This window comes from Scophthalmus maximus, chromosome 22 (genome assembly GCF_022379125.1).
Source record: "Scophthalmus maximus strain ysfricsl-2021 chromosome 22, ASM2237912v1, whole genome shotgun sequence".
NCBI classification, from domain to species: Eukaryota; Metazoa; Chordata; class Actinopteri; order Pleuronectiformes; family Scophthalmidae; genus Scophthalmus; species Scophthalmus maximus.
In genome coordinates, this window is record NC_061536.1 from 1,985,385 (window position 1) to 2,006,625 (window position 21,241).

General features: G+C 40.6%; 1 protein-coding gene across 2 annotated transcripts in view; it reads left to right on the top strand.

The window, feature by feature from the left end:
- Nucleotides 1-19,639, top strand: part of LOC118292282 — a 55,434-nt gene extending 35,795 nt beyond the window's left edge. The window contains exon 8 of one of the 2 annotated variants that reach the window (XM_035621076.2): nucleotides 18,073-19,639. In XM_035621076.2, coding sequence (XP_035476969.1) covers nucleotides 18,073-18,168 — 96 coding nt within the window. In that variant the 3' untranslated portion in view covers nucleotides 18,169-19,639. The remainder of the gene's footprint in view (nucleotides 1-18,072) is intronic. The other variant, XM_035621081.2, reaches the window with a different exon arrangement.
- The last annotated feature ends 1,602 nt before the right edge of the window (nucleotides 19,640-21,241 follow it).

The following is a 21,241-nucleotide window of genomic DNA, read 5'->3' on the forward strand; positions in this document are numbered from 1 at the left end:
GGAAAAAAAAAATATATATATATATATATATATATATATACTTCAACCCAGTCTAAGTAACAGATCATGTGGCTTTTAACAATCCTGCAGAGTTGTTGTAGCCTGGTGACCTGCCTGCTCCTCGGCTGGACTGCATAGCAGCCTGGTCCTCTGGCTCATTTAAGTTCATTTTGACACTTAAACATTTTGACCTTTACCTCAAGTTTCTCTTAAACTAGATTAAAGGGTAAAATAACAGTGATATCCACACTTTCAACGCATCCAGTATCCTACGGAATGATATTCAAACCAGATGACTCATGCAGGTCATGATTCTCATATAGTGACAGCATTTAGTGCCAATGCGAGATGTACTTTGCCCTTTGTGTAGCGGGATGGAAATTGCGAATGAGGAAGTCAGAGTTCTGGCGGTGTAGCGCACCTTACTCAAGTGTACTGTACGTGACCGGATTTTGCCCTATGTCACTGACGTGCAATTAATGTTTGCTCTCTTTTGGTAATAACGTAACTGAAACAATTCTTGCAATTTACAGATATTATAAGGGGAAATAATTGCATCAATGAAAAATCATTGTTATAGTCTGAGGTATTGAGGTGTAAAACATGAAATGGTCAAAGCAAATTTCGTTTTTCATGGCACCATGATAAATTGTTGCTGTCCTATGGATACCATGCATCTCAATATTGTACTTTTAAAAAGCTTAGAAAATCTTTCCTGTTTTTATCATTGTCACAATGTATTCACACAAGATCACAATTGCTTTTTCATGGTTTAGGTAGGCCAAAGAGGATTTATTCTTTAGTTTATATGAAACATTCAAAATTAGCATATTTGTATACTGTACATGATTTACAATGGACACCAACAAGTATTTTCACAGACATGTGATCCTAATGATGAAGTTGGAAATTGGTGAGGAGTTCCTGCAATGTATCACCACTGTTGGATTATGCAGATTTTGATATTAAACTCTACTTCAGATGATTTCACTGATTACTAACCCTTCAGCTGTGGGGGAAAGCTTTTGATTCAACCCCTGATTAGGATGACAACTTGCACACTCCCAGCTCTCAGTGGCACATTGTGGTTAATTCCTGCTTTTTACTTTCTTATTGAATTAAATATGCCCCTGTGTGTCAGCTTCAATAAAGTTCATTCACAGTGTTAATTCCCTCTGACATATTTGTCCTTTAACACAATGAAACGATGGTAATCGATGAATAGATGCCTGCGACTGTGGTTTTGAACTTTTTTGCTTCATAGACTGGGGTATTTATAGTGTCCTTAATTGAAAAATATGAACAGTAAATCAGCAAATCGCTGCTACCTTGTGTTTCGCATGAAGTCCGTGGTATTTGCATTTTAATTGGCTGGCTGAGCTAATGATAAAGGGCTGTAATTTAACAGCTAAATGTGACTGGGAACCCAGGCAAAGCAATTAGTATTCTCCAAATGTCACGTCTTTGTATCTGGATTCTCTAAAAGGCTCTGGAATTATCTAAAAAAAGAAGTAGCGCTGTCCAAATGATGATGATTTGCAAAAAAACACATCATTATTAATGAAACAGTAAACAAGTTTAAGAAGGCTCTAGTTGCTTTTGCTTAAGATTTACCCCATTGGGCCACTGACTGCGAGATTGGTTTTGATGGCACATTTTGATGCAATGGGAAAAGGAATGAATAATTTAAAATGTAACAGTCATAATTACAAACAGGGAGTTAGATGATTGACTTCAAGATTTTATTTGATCAAACTTGGGGAGTGTTTGGCCTTCATTCTCAGCAAATTCACTTTTGATAAATGGAGAGATATGCATCAGAGTAGGCAGAGAGGAAAAATGAAAAAAACAAAACAGAAAAAACACTTGCCCCGAAGAGACCATAGAAGATAGTACAGGTGGTTGCCATTGATTTGGCAATGAGGTATTGAGAGACAGACTAATAGTGTTTTGGGTCAATAATTAGCTCATGTTTTGCAATTCTAACATTTGGAGCGGAGGTAAACAAGATCAGGGTGTCACAAGTTTAAGTAACACTCCCAGTCATCCCAGAGGTAATTACACAGAGGTCAACGAGCAGAAGATGACCCAAAAAAAGAAATGGGCGTCCGCAATCAATATTTCACGCCTACACACAAACACACATTGACAGACACGCGCTTGCAGACATGTATATGTCGTCTTTGGCAGAGCTAATCTGTACACTCCACTCGAACAGAATGCAAGGACCAAATTACATTTTAATGGCCTTTCTCTTATTAGTGCCGCAGCATCTTTGCACGCAAGAGAACAAAATGAAGCTTTCAACCTTCCCCAAACTTGTGTCGTCGTGCCTGATGTGATCAAGGCTTCCTGATGATGTACTCGCAGTGTTTTGCCCATATACACTTGTTTTATAATGACTGACCTCATTAAAGGGGCAGTAAGTGATTTTGGAGAATGCTTGTTCCTCTTTTGAGTGTTGTTGTGATGTCACTGCTCTGGCCGGCCGCGAACCCGAGACCTCAGGTATGAAACCACGTATGCAAACACTACTGAATGGATTTCCATGCAACTTGGTGGAAGGATGGGACATGGGCCCAAAAACAACATTTTTTTTCTAATTCTATATTAATTTTCTATCACTTCTCTTTAACATAGGAAGATTTTCTGAAATTTTCACTGACATCTATAAGTGTGCTCAATTAAGTGTGGTTTGATTGAAATGTTCTCTACGAGTTGAGGGTGAGTTGCCCTTGAATACAAGCGGCCAAAATGAGCTTTCTCCATAGGATGGCTGGGCTCAGCCTTAGGGATAAGGTGAGGAGTTCAGACAGTAGAGCCGCTGCCCGTTTGCATTGAAAGGGGTCAGTTAAGACGGTACGGGCATCACGTCAGGATGCCACCTGGTTCCTTCCTCTCGAGGTTTCCTAGAGGGACTACATATCCCATCTGGCCAGGGAGTGTCTCTGGATCCCCCAGGAGGAGCTGGAAAGCATGGCTGGGGACACTCCGCTTAACTGGCTGCAAGACCAAATCTCGAAACTGGATGGATGGATTATGGAATTCCCTCTACTGAATGCCAATCAAGATATTTATTGTATCATGCAATACATGGGAACATCACCCAAAAGTACACTCTCATTTGCTCATTGTCTTAAATGCATTTCCATCAAAAAGTTTCAATACTACCTGCCTGCAGAAGTGACACCTGCGTTTTTCCAGTTGTTATTGGAGTGCTCACAATCCTCGCTGAAAAATTATACTCAACACCAGATAAGATAAACATACATTAATCAAAACGATGATTCAAATTTTTGGCACCGTTTCTAAATTTTTACATTTATACAACATTCATAAGAGATTAATTAATTATTTGTGTGACATTTCTCCATGTCTATATTGCAAAAGCAGGACACAGGACCCATTTTTGAAATTTTCTGTTCAGCATTTCATTTCAATGCCCACACAATCTCAGCTGGAGAGCATCAGCCTCTAGTGTTGACACTTTTCAGCAAACAGACAAGTTTGTTTGTCATCCAGCAAAGTCTCACCATACATCCAGCCTCTCTTTCACTTCCAACACATGTTGCTGCATGTTTTGCTTCTTGTCTGACTACAAAAATAGATATGAATAAGTTAAACATTGCTCTTACCTTTTGACCACATCAGGCACAAACTGGTGCTGAATACATATCAAAAAAACACAAGAACCCCAGGAATAACCATGACCTCAAATTTGGCTACTTTTTACCTTATAAGTTTAACCTTATAAACACAGCTTATAGAGGTTATTTGGATACTTAGATGAATGTGACCAAGGCCAGCAACAGACTGAATGTATTGCTGTACTCAAGACATACCGAATCAGTGCAAACATTGTATAGGTTGGAAAAGTGATGCCTTCATGTACACTAAGTGCTTTTGAACGGTGGCACGATCACTTACAGTAGTATGAACTTAAGAGCTTTTGCATGATCATGTATTTAATCAGACACTGAAAATACACACTGTAGTCCACCTCAACAGCGATGCATTCACTAACTCATGTACATACTGAAGTAATGTACATTGAAACAGTGATATGTTGACTTACTCTAGTACGTATTGAGGTGTATTTGAGCGACCATCGGTTCACATTCTCTTGTACATACTGAAGGGCATTTGAACAGTAATATATTGGCTTACGCTTACTACTTTGCTTGTCTTTGAAGGTGTTGCGTTCATGGCTGTTGTAAAGCAGCAACAGATTGAATGCACTATTGCATTGAATGTAGTCAGAATCTGTGCAAATGTTGCAGTAGTACTTAGTACTAGTACTTACTCATGTATGTACTTCAGCATTTATACATTCACTTATTTGTGTACCTAGAATAGTGAAGTGCATTTGAACAGTGTTCAGTGCAATTACTGATGCACATATTCAGGTGCTTTGAACAGTTACTATATTTTCTTAAGGGCCTTTGAACAAATGTGTTTAATGACTGACATGGGCACTGAATTCATGCAAATCTTAGATTAGGGGGGAAAAAACGATCAAACGTTTAGTCGGTGACTATGACTCAACTGAACTAGACAAAATCAGGTTTTTGCAGTAACGTGACTCCGTGTCCATTTGGCAGATGCATCTCTTTAGTGTTTTTGAAAAATACTAGCACTAAGGTGTTTCAGGCTTGAGTTCATTCAGTTAGTAGCTTGACCAAATGGTCTTTCACTTTCACAAGTTTGCCTTGAAGGTGTCAGCTTCCTCTAAGTCTCAGACACCAAACACTCTATTATACCTAACTGCGTTTTACATGCTGTAACATTTTTACTGTGTACTAGGGGTGTGAATGTTCACTGGTCTCACGATTCGATTCGATTACGATTATCCTGTCAACGATTCGATTCGATTCGGTATCCCGATGCATCATGATGCATCGCGATGCATAACAATGCGTTTCCCTCTCAATTTTCAATTTTACTGAACATGGCTACATTTTCATCAGTTAATACAAGCAGTCAGACTCTAAGCACTCCCTTTCTTTTTTCATTTTATCCAAGACAGGACACTTCTTGAATGTGGAAAAAAACCCTCAACAACACTTAAGTCTGAACACAGCAGACAACAGGAGTATTTACAACAGTTAATACTAAAATGGCATCAAACTGTTAGTTTATATAGTGCCCTTATTCATAAAAGAAAATATTTAAATGTTAAAATAAATGTCTTAACATTAAATTAAATTATAAATCAAAATAACTAGAGGCTAAGCTTACCATCTACATTATGAGTGTGAAAATGGTCATCATAACAAAAGATAAATCCTTATGTTTTGGAAAGGTGTAATAAATTACATTACTGCTGTAACCTGTATTCTACAAAACATCACAATAGGGTTGTGAATGTTCACTCATCTCACGATTCGATTCGTTTTCACGATGCGAAGCATCTTCCATTTTTGATATTACTGCACATCATGGCTACGTTTTCATCAATGAATCAAAGCAGTCAGATATATATGAACTCCGTTTTTTATTTTATTATTTTAACCTAAAATAGGACACTTAGCAAACAGCAACGTAGTGTAAGCTAATTTATTTATGTAACATTACATTTTAATTGGAATCTGTTTTTGGGTTGCCTCAGTGATTTTAAGTTGAGGTTTTATTGTGAAGGGCAGAACGGAAGAAGGGAGTGGATGCGCTGTAGTGTTTGACGGTGATAAATAAAGTTGTTGTTCCTTCTTGGATCACGCTGGTTCATACGACGGTCTCTGTGTCATTATTTTGTATAAATGATACAGTACAGGCGTAACAATAAAAGCTCGGTTACAGCATCAATTCTTGGCTGAGCTGGGTCCGCTATTTCCTTGACAGGCGCTACTACTACCAGGAAGTAATTTTGAACTCTAAAACGTTATTATCCAGCCGCGGTCAGAAAATCAACAAGTAACGGCAGTAATCTATAATTGATTATTGTCCGTCGCTGCATCGATGCAGCATCGTCCACTTCCGAATCACGATACATCGTAGAAACGATTAATTTCAACCCCCCTACTGTGACTGGGAAGATTTGTGAATTGGTTTGCGGTTGGATATACCTTTTGTTAAACCATGAACAATTCTCAAGTCTCCTATCCTTAATATTGTCGCCTTTTTTTTCAAATAGGTTTTTAAAATAATCCGAAATCATCGGCTACTCACAGGGCTAATACACTCAATGGCATGCTTTCCAAAACTCACATATACTCTTAAAACTCTCTCACCACTTGTTCTTTAAATACACTTCCAAGCCCTTAGATCCCCCTACAGTGACTGGTATTATATTAACTCTGTGTGTGTGTCTATGTGTGTGTGTGTGTGTGTGTGTGTGTGTGTGAAGCCTTATTTCATATACTACTCTCTTACTTCTCAAACTTCTGAGTCTTCCACTATTATATCACGAATAAATACTGACTTTTGAAGCATCCGTTTTTCAAGTCACTCTTGTGTACTGTTTTCAACTCTAAAGTTTGCTGAGTCATGCTGCTCTGTTCGTCAAAATTATACATTAGCCACCCCTTTGACAGCCAGCTTCATCTGTAGCTTTCCCCTGACAGTGATTGATTCACCACCAATACTGGATCAAGACTGTATCGGGGGAAAGGAGGGGAGGACAAACAGGAAGAAGAAAAGAGCACAGGATTACGCATCCATCCACCAACGTTTCTTTCAATGTGTGCTCCTGTGCTGTTTCCCATGTTACTGCTGGTGTTACTTCTGGTGTCGAGTTTTGTTTTCACCCACTCTGTCACCAGCAATCAGTGGAAAGAAGAGAGCTCTAATCAGAGAGCTCCTTGACTGCAGAGAAGCCTCCCCTAGAGTGATTCAAACTGTTTCTGATGCTGAGACGGGTAGCTAGGTTTGGCATTTCAATGGGGAGGTAGACCTCACTGAGCTGGAGTGGATGTTATGGGCTGTAAGGGTTCTAAAGTTGTATCTCTTACACCCTGCATCCACAGTTTAGTCACAGAAAGAATTAAATGGTTCAGCAAATTTAAATCTACTAAATGAGCTTACACCATACTGCCATTGTGTTTCCAACTCTCTGCAACATGGTTAAAGTTCTGATAGAAAAGAGGTCAAAAACAATGATAGCAGTTTTTTTTTGTCTGACCATTTATTTTGTCAGATTAAAGAAATTTTGTGCTCAATTTGTTAAAATAAAGGAGTTAAAGTAAATTGAAAACAAGGTTTGGTAGTACCAAAGCTTTGGTTAATGTCTTTGTTACATTGTTTACATTTGATCAGGTTAGTTTGGTTTTCACTCATTTTTTGAGAAATACATACGTCCTGTCATGATCACCTACGTAGGATGCATGTACCTAGACTTGACATGAATTGGTTTGTAGATGGCCATGTGTCCGACGTTGGCGTATTTTTATTGTGGCGGGTAGTAGTCTTTGGGTTTGAATGGGGAACATTAATGAACAGATTAATTTTGTAAATTTTGTTGCCACTGTAATATTATTTAGGTCATTAGTATCACCAACTTCAGGCGCAGTGTTCAACAAAATGATGAATGCGCCAAATGAACATCTTTGTTGTTCAACCATTATATCCTTTGAGGGAAAGACCGCTTCAGTGCTGCTCCTACCACCCTGTCCTCTCCACCCTAAACAACAACAAGTATTTGTGTCAAAAGCTTTTTCTTGGTTCAACCTCAGCCAGGGATCAGCTCAGCCAAATCCTCAACTGAAGTACTCCATAAAGATCTCTGATGAGTGACAAAATAGAGAATCCCTAGTCAGAAGACATGCCAACATCTCTGAATGATTCCAAAGTAATTCAATAAGGCTAAGCAAAAGACACTCAATCTTCTGATATGACAACAGACTCAGGATAAACACTCTAACTTCCATTCATCTTTCCTGTGTCTTTATACTGTACATTACCTATAGCAATAAAGCAGACAAACAGTGAAAGAGAAAAACGGTCTTCTAATCAGTGTCAAATGAAACTGTCATTACTTCTTCACAGCTGTCAAATACAGTGCTTTGCTTTAGGGCAACGGAGGAGTTTGTTGTATATGGATATTTAATGCTTTAATCATAGAAGGCTGATGGCAGGAACTGTCACATGAACAGTTTCTCAGATATCAGAGGAGCAGATGGGAAATTTTGCCTCAATTAGATAATTACTTCATTTCCATCCCATCCATCCCAAACTACAGACTGATAAAATCTATTTGCTAAGTGCTACAGATCTTAATTTGTGTGTGCGTGTGTATGTGTGAGGGTATCATCTGCATACATTCCCAGGTTAAATGACTCTGCAGGAGTCATGAATATTTATTGGCTTCATCTTCGATCAGTAGTGATAGAAACATGACATTTGGACATGTCTGTGGAGATTCTCATTCATCCATGTCATAGTTATACACAAGGATGTTGAATCAAGAGCAACTGGACTTGGCTGTAAATTCTTGAAGATGTTTCACCTCCATCCAAGAGGGTTCTTTGAGTTCTTACTGGTCAAGTTGTGGCGAATCCCAGGTATTTCACCTCTCTGGGGTATGGACAGTGTTTGTTGTTGTTTTAATGAGAGTAGTAACAGTCGTTGGAGTCATCTTTGTCCGAAAAGTTGTTGTTACAAGAGGCAAAGTTGTTTTTACAGGGTGCTACATACCAGAGCAACGCTCGCCTGTCTGAACTCGTCTGAACGTCGACGAGTGTCAATAGTCCAATTTGTGGCGGTGTGTTCCGCAGTCAAAATAGTTGTCCGTCAATACTCGTCGATAAGCTGTTTTTCTGTTGACTGAACCCATTCAATCGGCGTCGGAGTTGGCTGATGAAAGAGATCACTATGTCTGGCTGTTCAGATTGAGCATATCAGAGCAGGAGAAGAGAATCGGAAGTACTTTAGAGAGCAAACGAGGAGAATCAAGAGGGTACAAACCCACAAGACTAAAAGGGTTGACTCACAGCGAGTTCATTTTAATCTCTCAATCTTGGTCGACATGGCTGTTTGGAATGATGAGGTGGGGGATCAACTGATCAACGTGATCCAAGAGAGGTCGTCTCTATACTACATTACAGAGGAATCATTTCAGATATCACTTTCTGAATGACGTATACGCAGGCGCAAAATGAGCGAGCAAGTTGGACGTTGGATTTAGTCTTGGCAGGGTATTCGGGGTACAATTTTGTTTGCCTGATGCGGCCAGTCGTATGCATCAAGAGCAGACACAGCTGGCGATCTTTATTGATGTGAGTTGTTTGACGTAGTGTTGGTGTGTCCCTACCTTAAGTTTCCTGGAAAGAGATGAAAGGACATGCAGCAATGTGCGTGGGAGAAAGATGGTGTCTCAGGCCTCCTCCTCTGTTGAGGGATGGTTTCTCTATTTTAACATTGATGGCTTCCTTCACTCCTCTTTCAAACATCTATCTTCGCTGTCCAAAAAACGTCTATTTCTACAAAGGAGTGTCCCTTGTGTAGGGATAGCTGACTCCTGCCCTGAGGAGCTGTCTCTCCTGTGTTGAGCCATGCATTTGTTTAATGGTTGTTTAGTTTCTCCAATATACAGGTTGGCACATTCCTCGCTGCATTGGACTGCATAAGTTGCTTTTCTGTGTGTGTGGTGTGCAGTCTCTGAAAAAAAAAACAGGGATGTGATGTTTGTTGAGGATCCTCCTGAGTTTTCCAGATACTCCAGACACATATGGGATCACTATGTTGTTTCTCCCTGTTCTTCTTCTCTACTAACTATCCGTGGAGCTGCTGATTTTCCTGGATCTTTTAACAGTTTTCACTAAGGTCCAGTTTGGGTATCCACCAACTTCAAGTGACCCGTTTAGGTATGGAAGCTTCTAGGGTACGTAATTCCAATGATAATGTAAATGTGAAAATGAAAATGTAATTCCACTATAGCATTTAAAATGTGTATGTATTCACCTATTGTATTTAAATATTGTCCAGTGAAGAACAGGTTAAGTCTTTGAAAATGAAAAGTCAAATGGCATTTGCAATTTAATTTTCAAATGGTAAGAAATGCATTTAAATTTTAATTAGGACCTACATATTGCTTGCTTAAGGGAAAATGAGGCTGCATTGTTTATATTGCATTTACATTTGAATATTGTCCACTGAAGAGCAGGTTCAGTCTTTGAAAATGAAAAGTCAAATGGAGTTTTCATTTAAATTGACATATTGTTATCAAATTGCATAATCATGTTAATATAGTCATAGAATGCTCATACAAGAATGTGAACATGAAAATTAAAATTGGGGTTAGGGTTTGCATTTTCATTAACATTTTTACTCAAAAGAAATTCCATTTTCATTTTCACATTTACAATATCATTTGAATTAAGTCCCCTTTAGGCTTCCATATTCAGGCAGAGATCCAATAGTTGACAAATCTGGACTGGGGTTGGTCCTATTGAGAGCTGGGATGTAGCAGCCATTGTCTTACAGTTTCCACTGCCTCAATGGTTGGGATCCAAGTGAACGGGGAGGTCCCGTCATAGGATACCATGGTTTCATCTGGATACAGTTGCTAAAGCACCCTTGCAGATATGTGGACATGCAAATTGTAGTCCCTTTTCTGATGCAATGCATTATGGGGGCAATCAATTTGTTTGAAGAGCCTAAGGTCAATGATATGAAAGTGATATGATGTAAAGAACAATTGCTGTAACAGTCACTGGCCTCCAGGCTGCTCTCTACTGTTATTCTTCACCTATTTTCTACAATACTGAAACATTCGGGATGTTGATCTTGACCAGACAAACAAACAAATGGAAATGGAGTTGCTCGCCTTTTTTTCTTTCATTTTTACCCATTTAAAAAAACCTGCATATAAACACTAATATTAGTATCCTGTCAAGGCATCCAGTATCATGTGTTAGTGCAATTTTGCAATGAAGAGAGACTCACAAATCACAAAAACAGTAAAATATTGAGGTCATGAAAAAGTAAAAAGAAAGCTTAGACAATAACAAAATTATGCAAAAACTTTCCATTTCAGACACGTGTGTAGCCAACGTTTTCCATTATAGAAATTAACTGCAGATTGGTCTTAAGTCACAGTTAATATTTTTCATAATAAATCAGACACTTGGTATGAGACGCTGATAAGCCAGTTGTTGAAAGATGTCAGTATTTTCGCTTCCGTGACTGCCCCCTGTGATTATGGCAGCTGCAGTTATAATAAATTTAGCTATAGCTCATGTCTAACTTGAAAAAGTCACCAATACTGAGAACAAATTGTAAGAATATGTTACATCATGTCTGAGTTTTCTGAGCTGTTGCTAAGGTGATCACTCTGACATGACAACGGAGAAAGTCAGTGGCTGTCTGATAATGCTGTTTAACACACAAGGAAACACAACACAAGTATGTGTAAAAGTATTGCTCAATAAACATTACAAATCCTCAACTAGCTTGTCTTGATTGACTGTAAAGAAACAAGCAGCAATTAACACCAGTGGGCAACACAACACATCCCCCAAGAAACAAAAATGTGATGTCTGGTGTCTTTTCACTCAGGCGATGCAGCACAATTCAGCCAATCAATACAATAATAAAACCATTCCATGCTTTTATTACTCGAATAACCTAGCCAACATGTTGAGGAGAGGTTGATGCTTCTCCCATTCCCCTGCAAATCGGTCTTTCATTCTACTGATTACAAATATGTATTCGTAACACTGCATTTTGACCCCGACAACCCCCCCTTCACACTCAAACACACACACACACACACACACACACACACACACACTAATCGATGGGGTATGGCTCTGCAGTTGTTTAACCTGCCTGGCTCTCCCTCTTGAGCGTGGAGCAGGTGACACATCACATTAATAAATAAATAAGCAGGGGGGGGAGCGGAGCACTCATCACAGCGCCAATGATGGTCCAATTATCTCATGGCAAACAACGCTCCGCCATCACCGTCCACAATCGAAGGAATCAATAGGGCTTGGAGGGAAGATGGAAAAAGGGAGGGGGGAATGGCGGAGGCGGGTGGCGGAAGACTTGAGTCAGAACGAAGGGTCAGAAGAGAAAAGCAAGACAGAATTATGTCGGTATAACAGACCCTGTGGTAGTCATATTGAAAGTCACAACTCGTGTTTGCTATTCATGCAACGTAATTTGTTAAACTCAAACTTTGACTTGAATATCTAATTTTACTTAATACAGATTCTTCACAAATTCATTTTTATTAATACAACTGATTAATTTTACATTGCCTGAAAAGTCAGTCTCAACTCAAGGTCAGTGTACAATCCCTTTACTAAAGCTGCTTGGTGGTCTACAACAGAAGATGGAGGGTCTTCAGTTGTCCTAATGAAGCTGAATCCAATTTAATTTTAACAAATTCCTGCTATAGGTGATTTGGTGTAAAGTTTTCATACCTGCACGGTGGTATAGTGGTTAGTACTGTTGCCTCACAGCCAGAAGGTTCTTGGTATACATCGTGGTCTGAAACAAACCAGGGCCTTTCTGTGTGGAGTTTGCATGTTCTCCCGTGTATGCGTGGGTTCTCTCCAGGTACCACACCCCCCACCCACGTCCAAAGACATGCGGATTGGGATTGAATTAATTCATTAATTAAGAAACTTTATTTTTTATATTCCAATCTAATTTATTATCCAATTTTCCCCCTTACCTGCTACACTTTGTGCTCCTGTGTTGATTCTGAATTTCCCCTGCGGGGGATCAATAAATGTTTATCTTATCTCATCTCAACTTAATGGGAGACTCTAAATTGACCACAGGTGTGAATGGTTGTGTGTGTTGGCCCTGTGATTTGCTTCGACCTGTCCAGCGTGTACTGCGCCCAATGTCAGCTGGGATTGGCTCCAGCCTTTACAAAATAATTCACACGTCTATCAGCTTTTATCTTTACACAGTGTAAAACAAAGAACAGCCTTCCCCCTTTCCTTTCTCTCACCACTGACAGCTGCGCCAGCTACTCTGTTAGCATGTAGCTATTGATATAAGCCTTGGAGCAATGTTAGCTTTGATTCAGGAATATCAATCTAAGGTTAAAGCCCTGAAAAAGACCTTAGAAGTAAGAGTATACTGCTGTAGAGACTTGAAAACCCAGGCTGTTTTTTTGTTGCTGTCTGCATGAATTTGCAAAGTGGCTGACGGTATGTTTGTTGCAGCCGATTCTGCCATGATATTGCTTAACTACTGATATGCCGTAGAACTATTGCAAACCGCAGGTTGCTTGTGTTTCTGCGTCATTCTCTGCCATGTCACCTTAACATCACCATGACTTTTACAAGCTCATCAACCATGCATTGGTAAATCAAATAAAACACCACAATGCTCTGAGGTGAGAAGTATTTGTGACGTACCTCCTGTCACCAGTAGAGTCACTGATTTAGGAAACTGTCGATTTGGTCGTATTTTATTCATGTGAGTTGGAGGACTTGTTGAAAAAGAACATGTGATTTAGATACAAGGACTATTCAGTGTTTTATTGTGACACAGATATACAGACTGCACTTTTTACAAGTAATATTACCCAGCTAACCCGAACCCCATACTGCAGCAAGACTTCATTAGTAATCTGGTTTTCTGTCTGGGCGTTTGAAATATAAGCAAGTGCAAGTCCAGCATAATACCTACTGCAGTTTCTGTTCTACAACTGTAAAGACTCTTTACATATGGCACCATGACTGCATAATACACAGGGTATGTATTTTTTGGGCAAAGCACAAAAGGTGCAGCGGGTAGAAATCGATCAAACAGGAGCAGGAACATGGTTTGAAAGATTGTGGTTCAAAGATACAGACAGACTCTGGTCGAGGCTGAGAGACAGACTGACTTAAGACTGAAGAGAGAATATCTTAACACTGCATGCACAAACCAGAATCTTCTTTATAGGTGCCTGTACCCACGGAAGATTTTAATCCAGTTTTGATGAAGGTTAAGGGACACTTTTGGATGCTTTTCCCTGCTTTGTTCTCTCGGCTTGAGAACTCGGCTGTGATTGTCCTCTTTCACTGCTGCTTCCAGTACATTCTCATGAACCCGTAACATGTCTTGTTTCCAGCAAGCCAGAAGGCAGCAGTTAATAGTCATTAGGCAAAGTTTTCAACACACCAGAGTGCATACTGTGTTTCAGCTAGCTTGGCACTGCGTTGCAGTACATGTTCATGCTCACAAAGAATTTTCTTCCAAGATTATTATCACTTGATCCTTTAAGACGTTATACACAGTAACATATGTCTGCTGATTTGGAATGAACATAGGAGTATATTCAGGTCAAGTATAAGGCTTCAATTGCTTCTATTGGGCGGCTGTGGCTCAGGAGGTAGAGCGGGTCATCCACTGACAAAAGTTATAATTTGGTGGTTTGATCCCCGACTCCTCCAGTCTGCATGCCAGTGTCTTTGAGCAAGACCCTAAATTGCCCCTGACAGAAATGGGTGTGTTTGTAGAAAAAAGCCCTGTATATAGTGTGTGAAGGGTTGAATGTGACTTGTACTGCAAAGTACTTTGGGTGGTCAATAAGACTGAATCAGTAGTCCTTTGACAAGAAACCTAAATTGAAGTGTGTGAATGGTTTGTGATAGAAAAAGCGCTGCATATAGAAGCATTGTTTGAATGTGCGTGTGTGTGTGTGTGTGTGTGTGTGTGTGTGTGTGTGTGTGTGAGTGTGTGTGAATGTGACTTGTACTGTAAAATGCTTTGAGTGGTTGACAAGACAAGAAAAGTGGCAAATACCATAATAACAGACCATTTACAGCATCATACAGCATATTTTATTATTCAAAAAACAAGGGAAAACTTTAACACAGTGACTTACTGACAGTGGCAGAATGGTAACTTTGAGAAACCCTCAAATTAGGACGTTCAACTTCTAAAGACCTAACGGTTGATGGAGAGCTTTTATTGTTAATTTGATATTGATAAAAGCTCCAATTAAAGCTGCAGAGTCAGTACTTGAGTTTGCCTTCTCAAAGTCAGGCTGATGAGCCGTGAGGACTTGTCATTGTAATGAGCGAGCCTCATTATGAACCAAATCACCCTGTTCTCTTAGGAATTCAGCATGAAGAGCACTCTTTTAGGTAATTAATCCACTACAGTGGTTTGTAAATGCTGCCACTGCTATCAGTACACACACATTAATGTACAGGGCCCCATTTGCTCATCACCTCAGTGGAGGGTCACGAATATGTTAAATGAGACCAGTCCAGCAGCCCCTGGAGGTATGAGCACTTAAAGACCAACTCGACTGGAATTTCAAATCAATTGTTATAAATTAGGTTCTGCACATTAAACACACATTAAAAGGAATGAGGTGAAGGGAATAAATGCATAAATGGATGGACTGAAAGAAGTCTTTATGTACAGGAGGCCCGGTAAAACTGGGACATGGAAAATCATTCCTTGTTCAAAAAAAGGTACAAAAAACTTATGTACGGCAGGTGGAATGCAAAGTGTCAAGCAGGAGAGATGTCACTTTCCAAACAGCCATTTTAACTTCTCCCATGCAATGCCAATTCAGGGTTTCACTCAAGCTGTCTCGTTTTGTTTACTCCTCCATGCTTGCCAGTTCCAATGACAAACAAGTGATATGCTAGAAAAGTAAAGCTCCAAAAAAAAAAATCTCTGCTAGGGGAAAGCTGTCATCCTGAGTGGCGACGTAAAAGTCGAGCAGGACAGCGGGGATTGTTACATATTACGATAAAAGACGCATTTACTCCCAACATCAATGTTTAATGTTGCCGGGGCTATGGCCACTCCGACTCCACTTTAGATTTAATTATTAACCCAACAGGGCTGCTGACAGCTCAGCTTCCTGTCAGACGCAGGAAAGGGAACAGTGAAAGGATTTTAAAGTCACGGCCTTCAAGTCATCAGATCTTATGCAAACTCTGTGTGTGTGTGTGTGTGTGTGTGTGTGTGTGTGTGTGTGTGTGTGTGTGTGTGTAAATGAATGCACACCAGAGTGTGTTTAGATGAGGCTGATGACTGTGCTTGATGTGGTGGCATCGCGACACCTGTGCTGCCATCTGGGCCCCGTGCACCACCTGTGACCGCTGTGCCTCCTGGCACACGGCGAGTGTCGCGCAGGAACCGTGATGAACACATCTCGCTCTCCTGTCCTCTGGAAGGAAGAGACAAACACTTTGACATTTGTCATGTGTTTTGATACATAAAACGGAGGCATAAAGCAAGAAAACAAAGGAATGATTTTTAAGTTTAAGTTCATAGAATTTCTTGCCGAGCGTTAGATGAGAAGCTGAATACCTCTCTTGAGTTTTGAATGGTAGAAATGTAGCAGCCAGGAGCCACTTAGTTTAACCCAGCATAAAGACTAGAAACAGGGGAAAAGTCTAGCACAGCTTTGTATGGAGGGAACATAATCCACCTACGAGCAGTTTACAGAACTGTTAAATCAACATTGTTCTGTTTGATCGTTGTTTTGTGCTGGACTATTGTTTGCCAGGAGCATTATTGAGGCAACCAACATGGATTTCAGAAAATTGCTGTTCATTGTTTACTTCTTCTTTTACCTACCTTAAAAAAAGGAAATTATATATATATATATATATTACTACAGCGCTTTACAGTTTGTGCACCCTAACCTTTGGACAGAGCTTTAGCTGTTTATCCCAGTGTTCTGTTATGCCAAATTAGGCTTCTCACTTGAATCCCAGCAACGAAGCATATCTCACAAAGAATTATCCAGAGTCTTGCCCATACATACCGACAGAGACCCAGAAAAAAAAGATCATAGAAAAAAAACAACATGACGGAGGAAAAGAGAGAAAGAAATGACAGAAAAAGAGGGAACGAAAGGAGCTAATTGCGCGCGGATACATATTTATTTGAGGATATTTTTCTCTGAGAGTTGTAAAATCCTCCTTTGGCCTGAAGAGAAAGAAAACACATAATTAGGCAAACACAGTGCTCATGCAAACGCACATGCACCTACACAATGAGAACGCAAGCATCTCAAGCAGTGGCACCTTTGCTGTCACTACTGGCCGTGCCGCTCCATCAGTGTGGGGTGGTGTCCTCTGTGCGCGCCCAGAGGAACATGAAAGGGACATGGCTGGAGCGTGCAGTGAACTACTCACATCCACAATAGCAACGAGAGCCAACAGAGAGGGCTGCCACCCCCTCCCCCCGAGGGCCACTATGCACCTCCTAAGTGGATCACTCTGCGTTGTCACAACGTTTTCGCGAAGCTCAGTGGGACGGGGCTGTGTCCTCCTTTCATCAGCAGCAAACCCAAATGAGCCTTGTCAGGCTCACTAATGCATGCTGGTGGCTCGGCAACTTTCGCAGAGCGTCTGCACACATTTTCTGCGCGTGTGTATCGTCCCTATACTGTTTGTCTGCTCTGTATGTGGAGGGGGGTTTAAATATTGTGTGAAAACGCAGTTTGCTTTGCAGGGTGGTTCACAGTGTGGTCAGAGCTGGTCAAGGGCAGAGTTGGACACTAACTCAGCAGGCCAACGGCACTAATTGCTTCTGGCCATTGGTTAAATGCCATGTTGCTCTCTCACACCGAGCGGGGACATTATAATGATTAGGGTGAAATACAGAGAGAGGGGGCATTAGGGAGGAAAGGGGGGCTTGGTTGAGGCAGCGAGGAGGTTAAAGTGAGGTGGAAGAGGAGGGGGAGGTTGAAGATTTTGCATCAGAGGGAAAACAGGGAGGATGATGACGATGAGAGGGACGATGATGGTTTAATAAGTAGAGGGCCACAACTTCACACGTCCCGCAAAAGAGCAATTGTTAGATACTCTCTGTGCATAAAAAGCGGAGAGTGTGTAAAGCAGACGACCGCGATAAAGTCTGGTGAGGAAGTAAAAAGGTTAGGATGATGAACAGATGAAGGCTGATAACGAGGCGGGCTGAAAATACTGAGGGTAATTATAGCGGTGGCTCGCGTGCTTTCACTTTCAACTGCTCGGTCTGCAGTCTTTGAGGTTTCCTGAGGTTGACACAAATCTCTGACTGAGTGCTTTAGTCTCTGGAAAGCTTCACTTTAAACTGTCTCCCCCCCCCCCCATTCTAATCTGTAGCCTCATTACAATATGAATGTGTTATTAGACACCCATGTGGATATTTTGCTGTGATCTTTCTTCACAGGAGGCAGTAGCAGAGGTGTGGGAAGAGACGGAGAGAGAGAAGTTACAGCAACCACCCAGGGATACAGTCATTAACGCTATGATGTTGATGCTCTGACTTCTTGTTGTGGAGTCACCAACTCGCGAGTCCAAGTCGAGTCTTGAGTCCCCTGTGTTCAAGTCCGAGTCACCAAAGACAAGTTCGGGTCGAGACCGAGTCGAGTCACTATTACCTCAGTTTGAGTCCGAGTCGAGTCTCGAGTCCCCAGTGTTTGTGTCCGAGTCCAATTAGAGTCACAAATAAAAAAAGGCTCTACAAAATTGGCATAGGTTTCACCATTCAACGGGAGTTTATTAACAGATTTTGAAATGAAATATTGCCAACTTCTTACAAGAACAAACATAACAACATGAGCCCACACTCATCTCTCTTAGCCATGCATATTGCATTTTAAAAGAATCAGACTTGATCACATTAAAATTAAATTGACAGACCTATTAAACATATATGTGGTCAGGGACTGCATCCACCTTCTAGTCCGATTTCATGAAAGCTCGAGTCCTGTTGCATCAATCCTCGAGTCAGAGTCCAAGTCAGAGTCGTTAATGCGCAGGTCCGATCAGTCCCGAGAATAGCGACTTGAGTCGGACTCGAGTCCGAGTCCAGGACTCTAATACTACATCGCTGCCCGAGTCTGATATGGCCCTTAAAAAAAATCCTTCATGTTTATACACACTGTCTCTCTATTATGCGTAATTACATATTCAGCTACGCAACACACATGTACACTTTGTATTTGGACTTAAAGTGTGCAATCATTTTTAATAACCACTTTCTTGTATGCTTTTCTTCCTCTCCTTCTCTCTCTCTCCCTCTCCCCCTCTCTTCCCTGTTCTCTCTCGCTGATATCCATCTCTACAGGCTCTCTCCTGGCGGGTGATTAGACATTAATCCCCTCCCGGTGTCTGGGTGTGATCCGCTCCCACCGAGCTGCAGCCTCGACCCCTCGACGCAGACTTCCATCCTTCGCATGAACTTACACGCTTCCCCTGTGCACACACCGCTCCCGCTTCTCCTTTCAGCGTGCCGCTTCTTTACTCGCCGCTCCTTCCAATCATCCAAATCTCCTCATTTCCACTCCTTCATCCCCACTCTAGTTCTATTATGATACCCTCTCCTTTTTCTAGTTTCTGGGCGCTTACCCCAAACTCACAGCTGAAATCACATGTTAAGACATAAAATATATTAAGAAGTCTAGAATGTAGTTATTTGAGATCACATTTCTCTCCACTCAGTGACAGGACACATAGTGCTTCATATATCCTACTGTACAGAACCGAAGAATCCACAATGTTGATTTTATCTGCTTTATTAAGTACAATTGAACTCAACAGTTCATTCCCTGTTGTCATTCTCTTACTGTCAACTACCCACTGCATTAAGACTGCAAAGCATTGTTTTATTTCTTCATCGCATGATTAGTCTTGTTATATTGTTCTTTATTATGGTTGTGAATCATGAGCCACAAATCTGGTGCAGCCCTAGTCAGTGTACCACAATAACCTTATAAAGCATTTTTTGGACACTTCTCTGCATAGCACGGCCAAGTTTGCCACCATATACAGTTTGTCTACATCATCATCAACAAGTTGAAATGGAATAATTGATGGATTGGATGCTGATTCAGTAAGAGAGAATCTGTGGATGTCTTAAGCAGAAGTATTTATTATAAGAGCTCAATATTGAGGATACTCCCTGTTTGCTACACGGATCAACAGGTCCACAGTGTATGGCGTCCCAAGATAGTCTGCCTATCCCTGGTCTCTGTAGTGCATTTCAGCTTAAAGGCGACATATTATGCTCATATTCAGGTTCATAATTTAAATTTTGGTTATATCTTGAAAAGGTTTACATGCACCTATGTTCAGAAAACGCACCAGTTTCCTCGTACTGTCCATTCCTGCAGCTCCTCTTTCCAGCCTGTCTGAAATGCTTGGTTCTAGCTCCTGTCTCTTTAAGGCCCCCAGTCTGCTCTGACCCTTTCTTACATACACCAAAAACATATAACATACTAGTGGAAAAAGAAAAATGGAAAAAACATGAAATGTCTCCTTCAATATCTTTTTACATGATCACTGAAAATAGAGTTACTGTCTAAAGTTACCACTTTCTAAACATTTAGTTAATGCCTTCTGGCCGAGTTTAAGAAAGAATCAGTAAAATCGCATCACTCTCCTGGATTCCTCTGATCCAAACTATTCACATTAAAGGGAGAGTTCAGTGATTTTGAAGTGGGGTTGTCTGAGTTACTTATGCATAGTTAATATGTTACCTTATGGACATATTAACTATGCATAAATGCAATGTCATTTAAGGGAGTTGGGAGGGGAAATGGAAGTAGCGTAAGTCACAGTCCCACTGCTATAGAGGGGACCACTGAAAAACACATTTTTCGCCACATTTTAAAACGTTACCTGAAATAATATATATATATATCTGTTCAATTGTACGCTAAAGGATGTCATTTTTCCCCTGCTTCAGTTTTCTGCCAGACAGCTGTTAAAGTTTGCACTTTTTTTCAAGTGTACTTCGGCCATGCATTACTGTGCCAACTCACTCAAAAAAGGGAAACGGATAAAATGGATGTCTTGCGAAAAACTGAAGCAGGGAAGAAAGACGTCCTTCAGGGTACAATTGAACAGATTTTTTAAGCAATAAGCATTTAAAAATGTGGCGAAAAGGCGTTTTTCGGTGGTCCCCTCTGCAACAGTGGGACTGAGACTTACGCTACTTCTATTTCCCCTCCAAACTCCGTTAAATGATATCGCTGATCACCATCTCCATAAGGTAACATATTAACTATGCATAAGTAACTCATACAACCCCACTTCAAAATCACCAAAGTATCACTTTAACAATCACAGAATCCGGGTCATCTCGACCTGCAGCCACAGACAATGTCCTCACCAGAAGTTTTAACTTTCTTAAATATCAGCTCACATTCCTTACATAATGGTCGCTCTTGACAGATGGTTACATTAAAAACATAGCAACACAAAAGAGAAAACACATTTATTCAAACACAAATCATGATCTCCCTGACAGTTTCAACTGCGGGAACTGCAAATCCCACTGCATGCCACTGGCCAATACATATTCTGCAATATTCTGCTCTCACAGGACCTTCCTT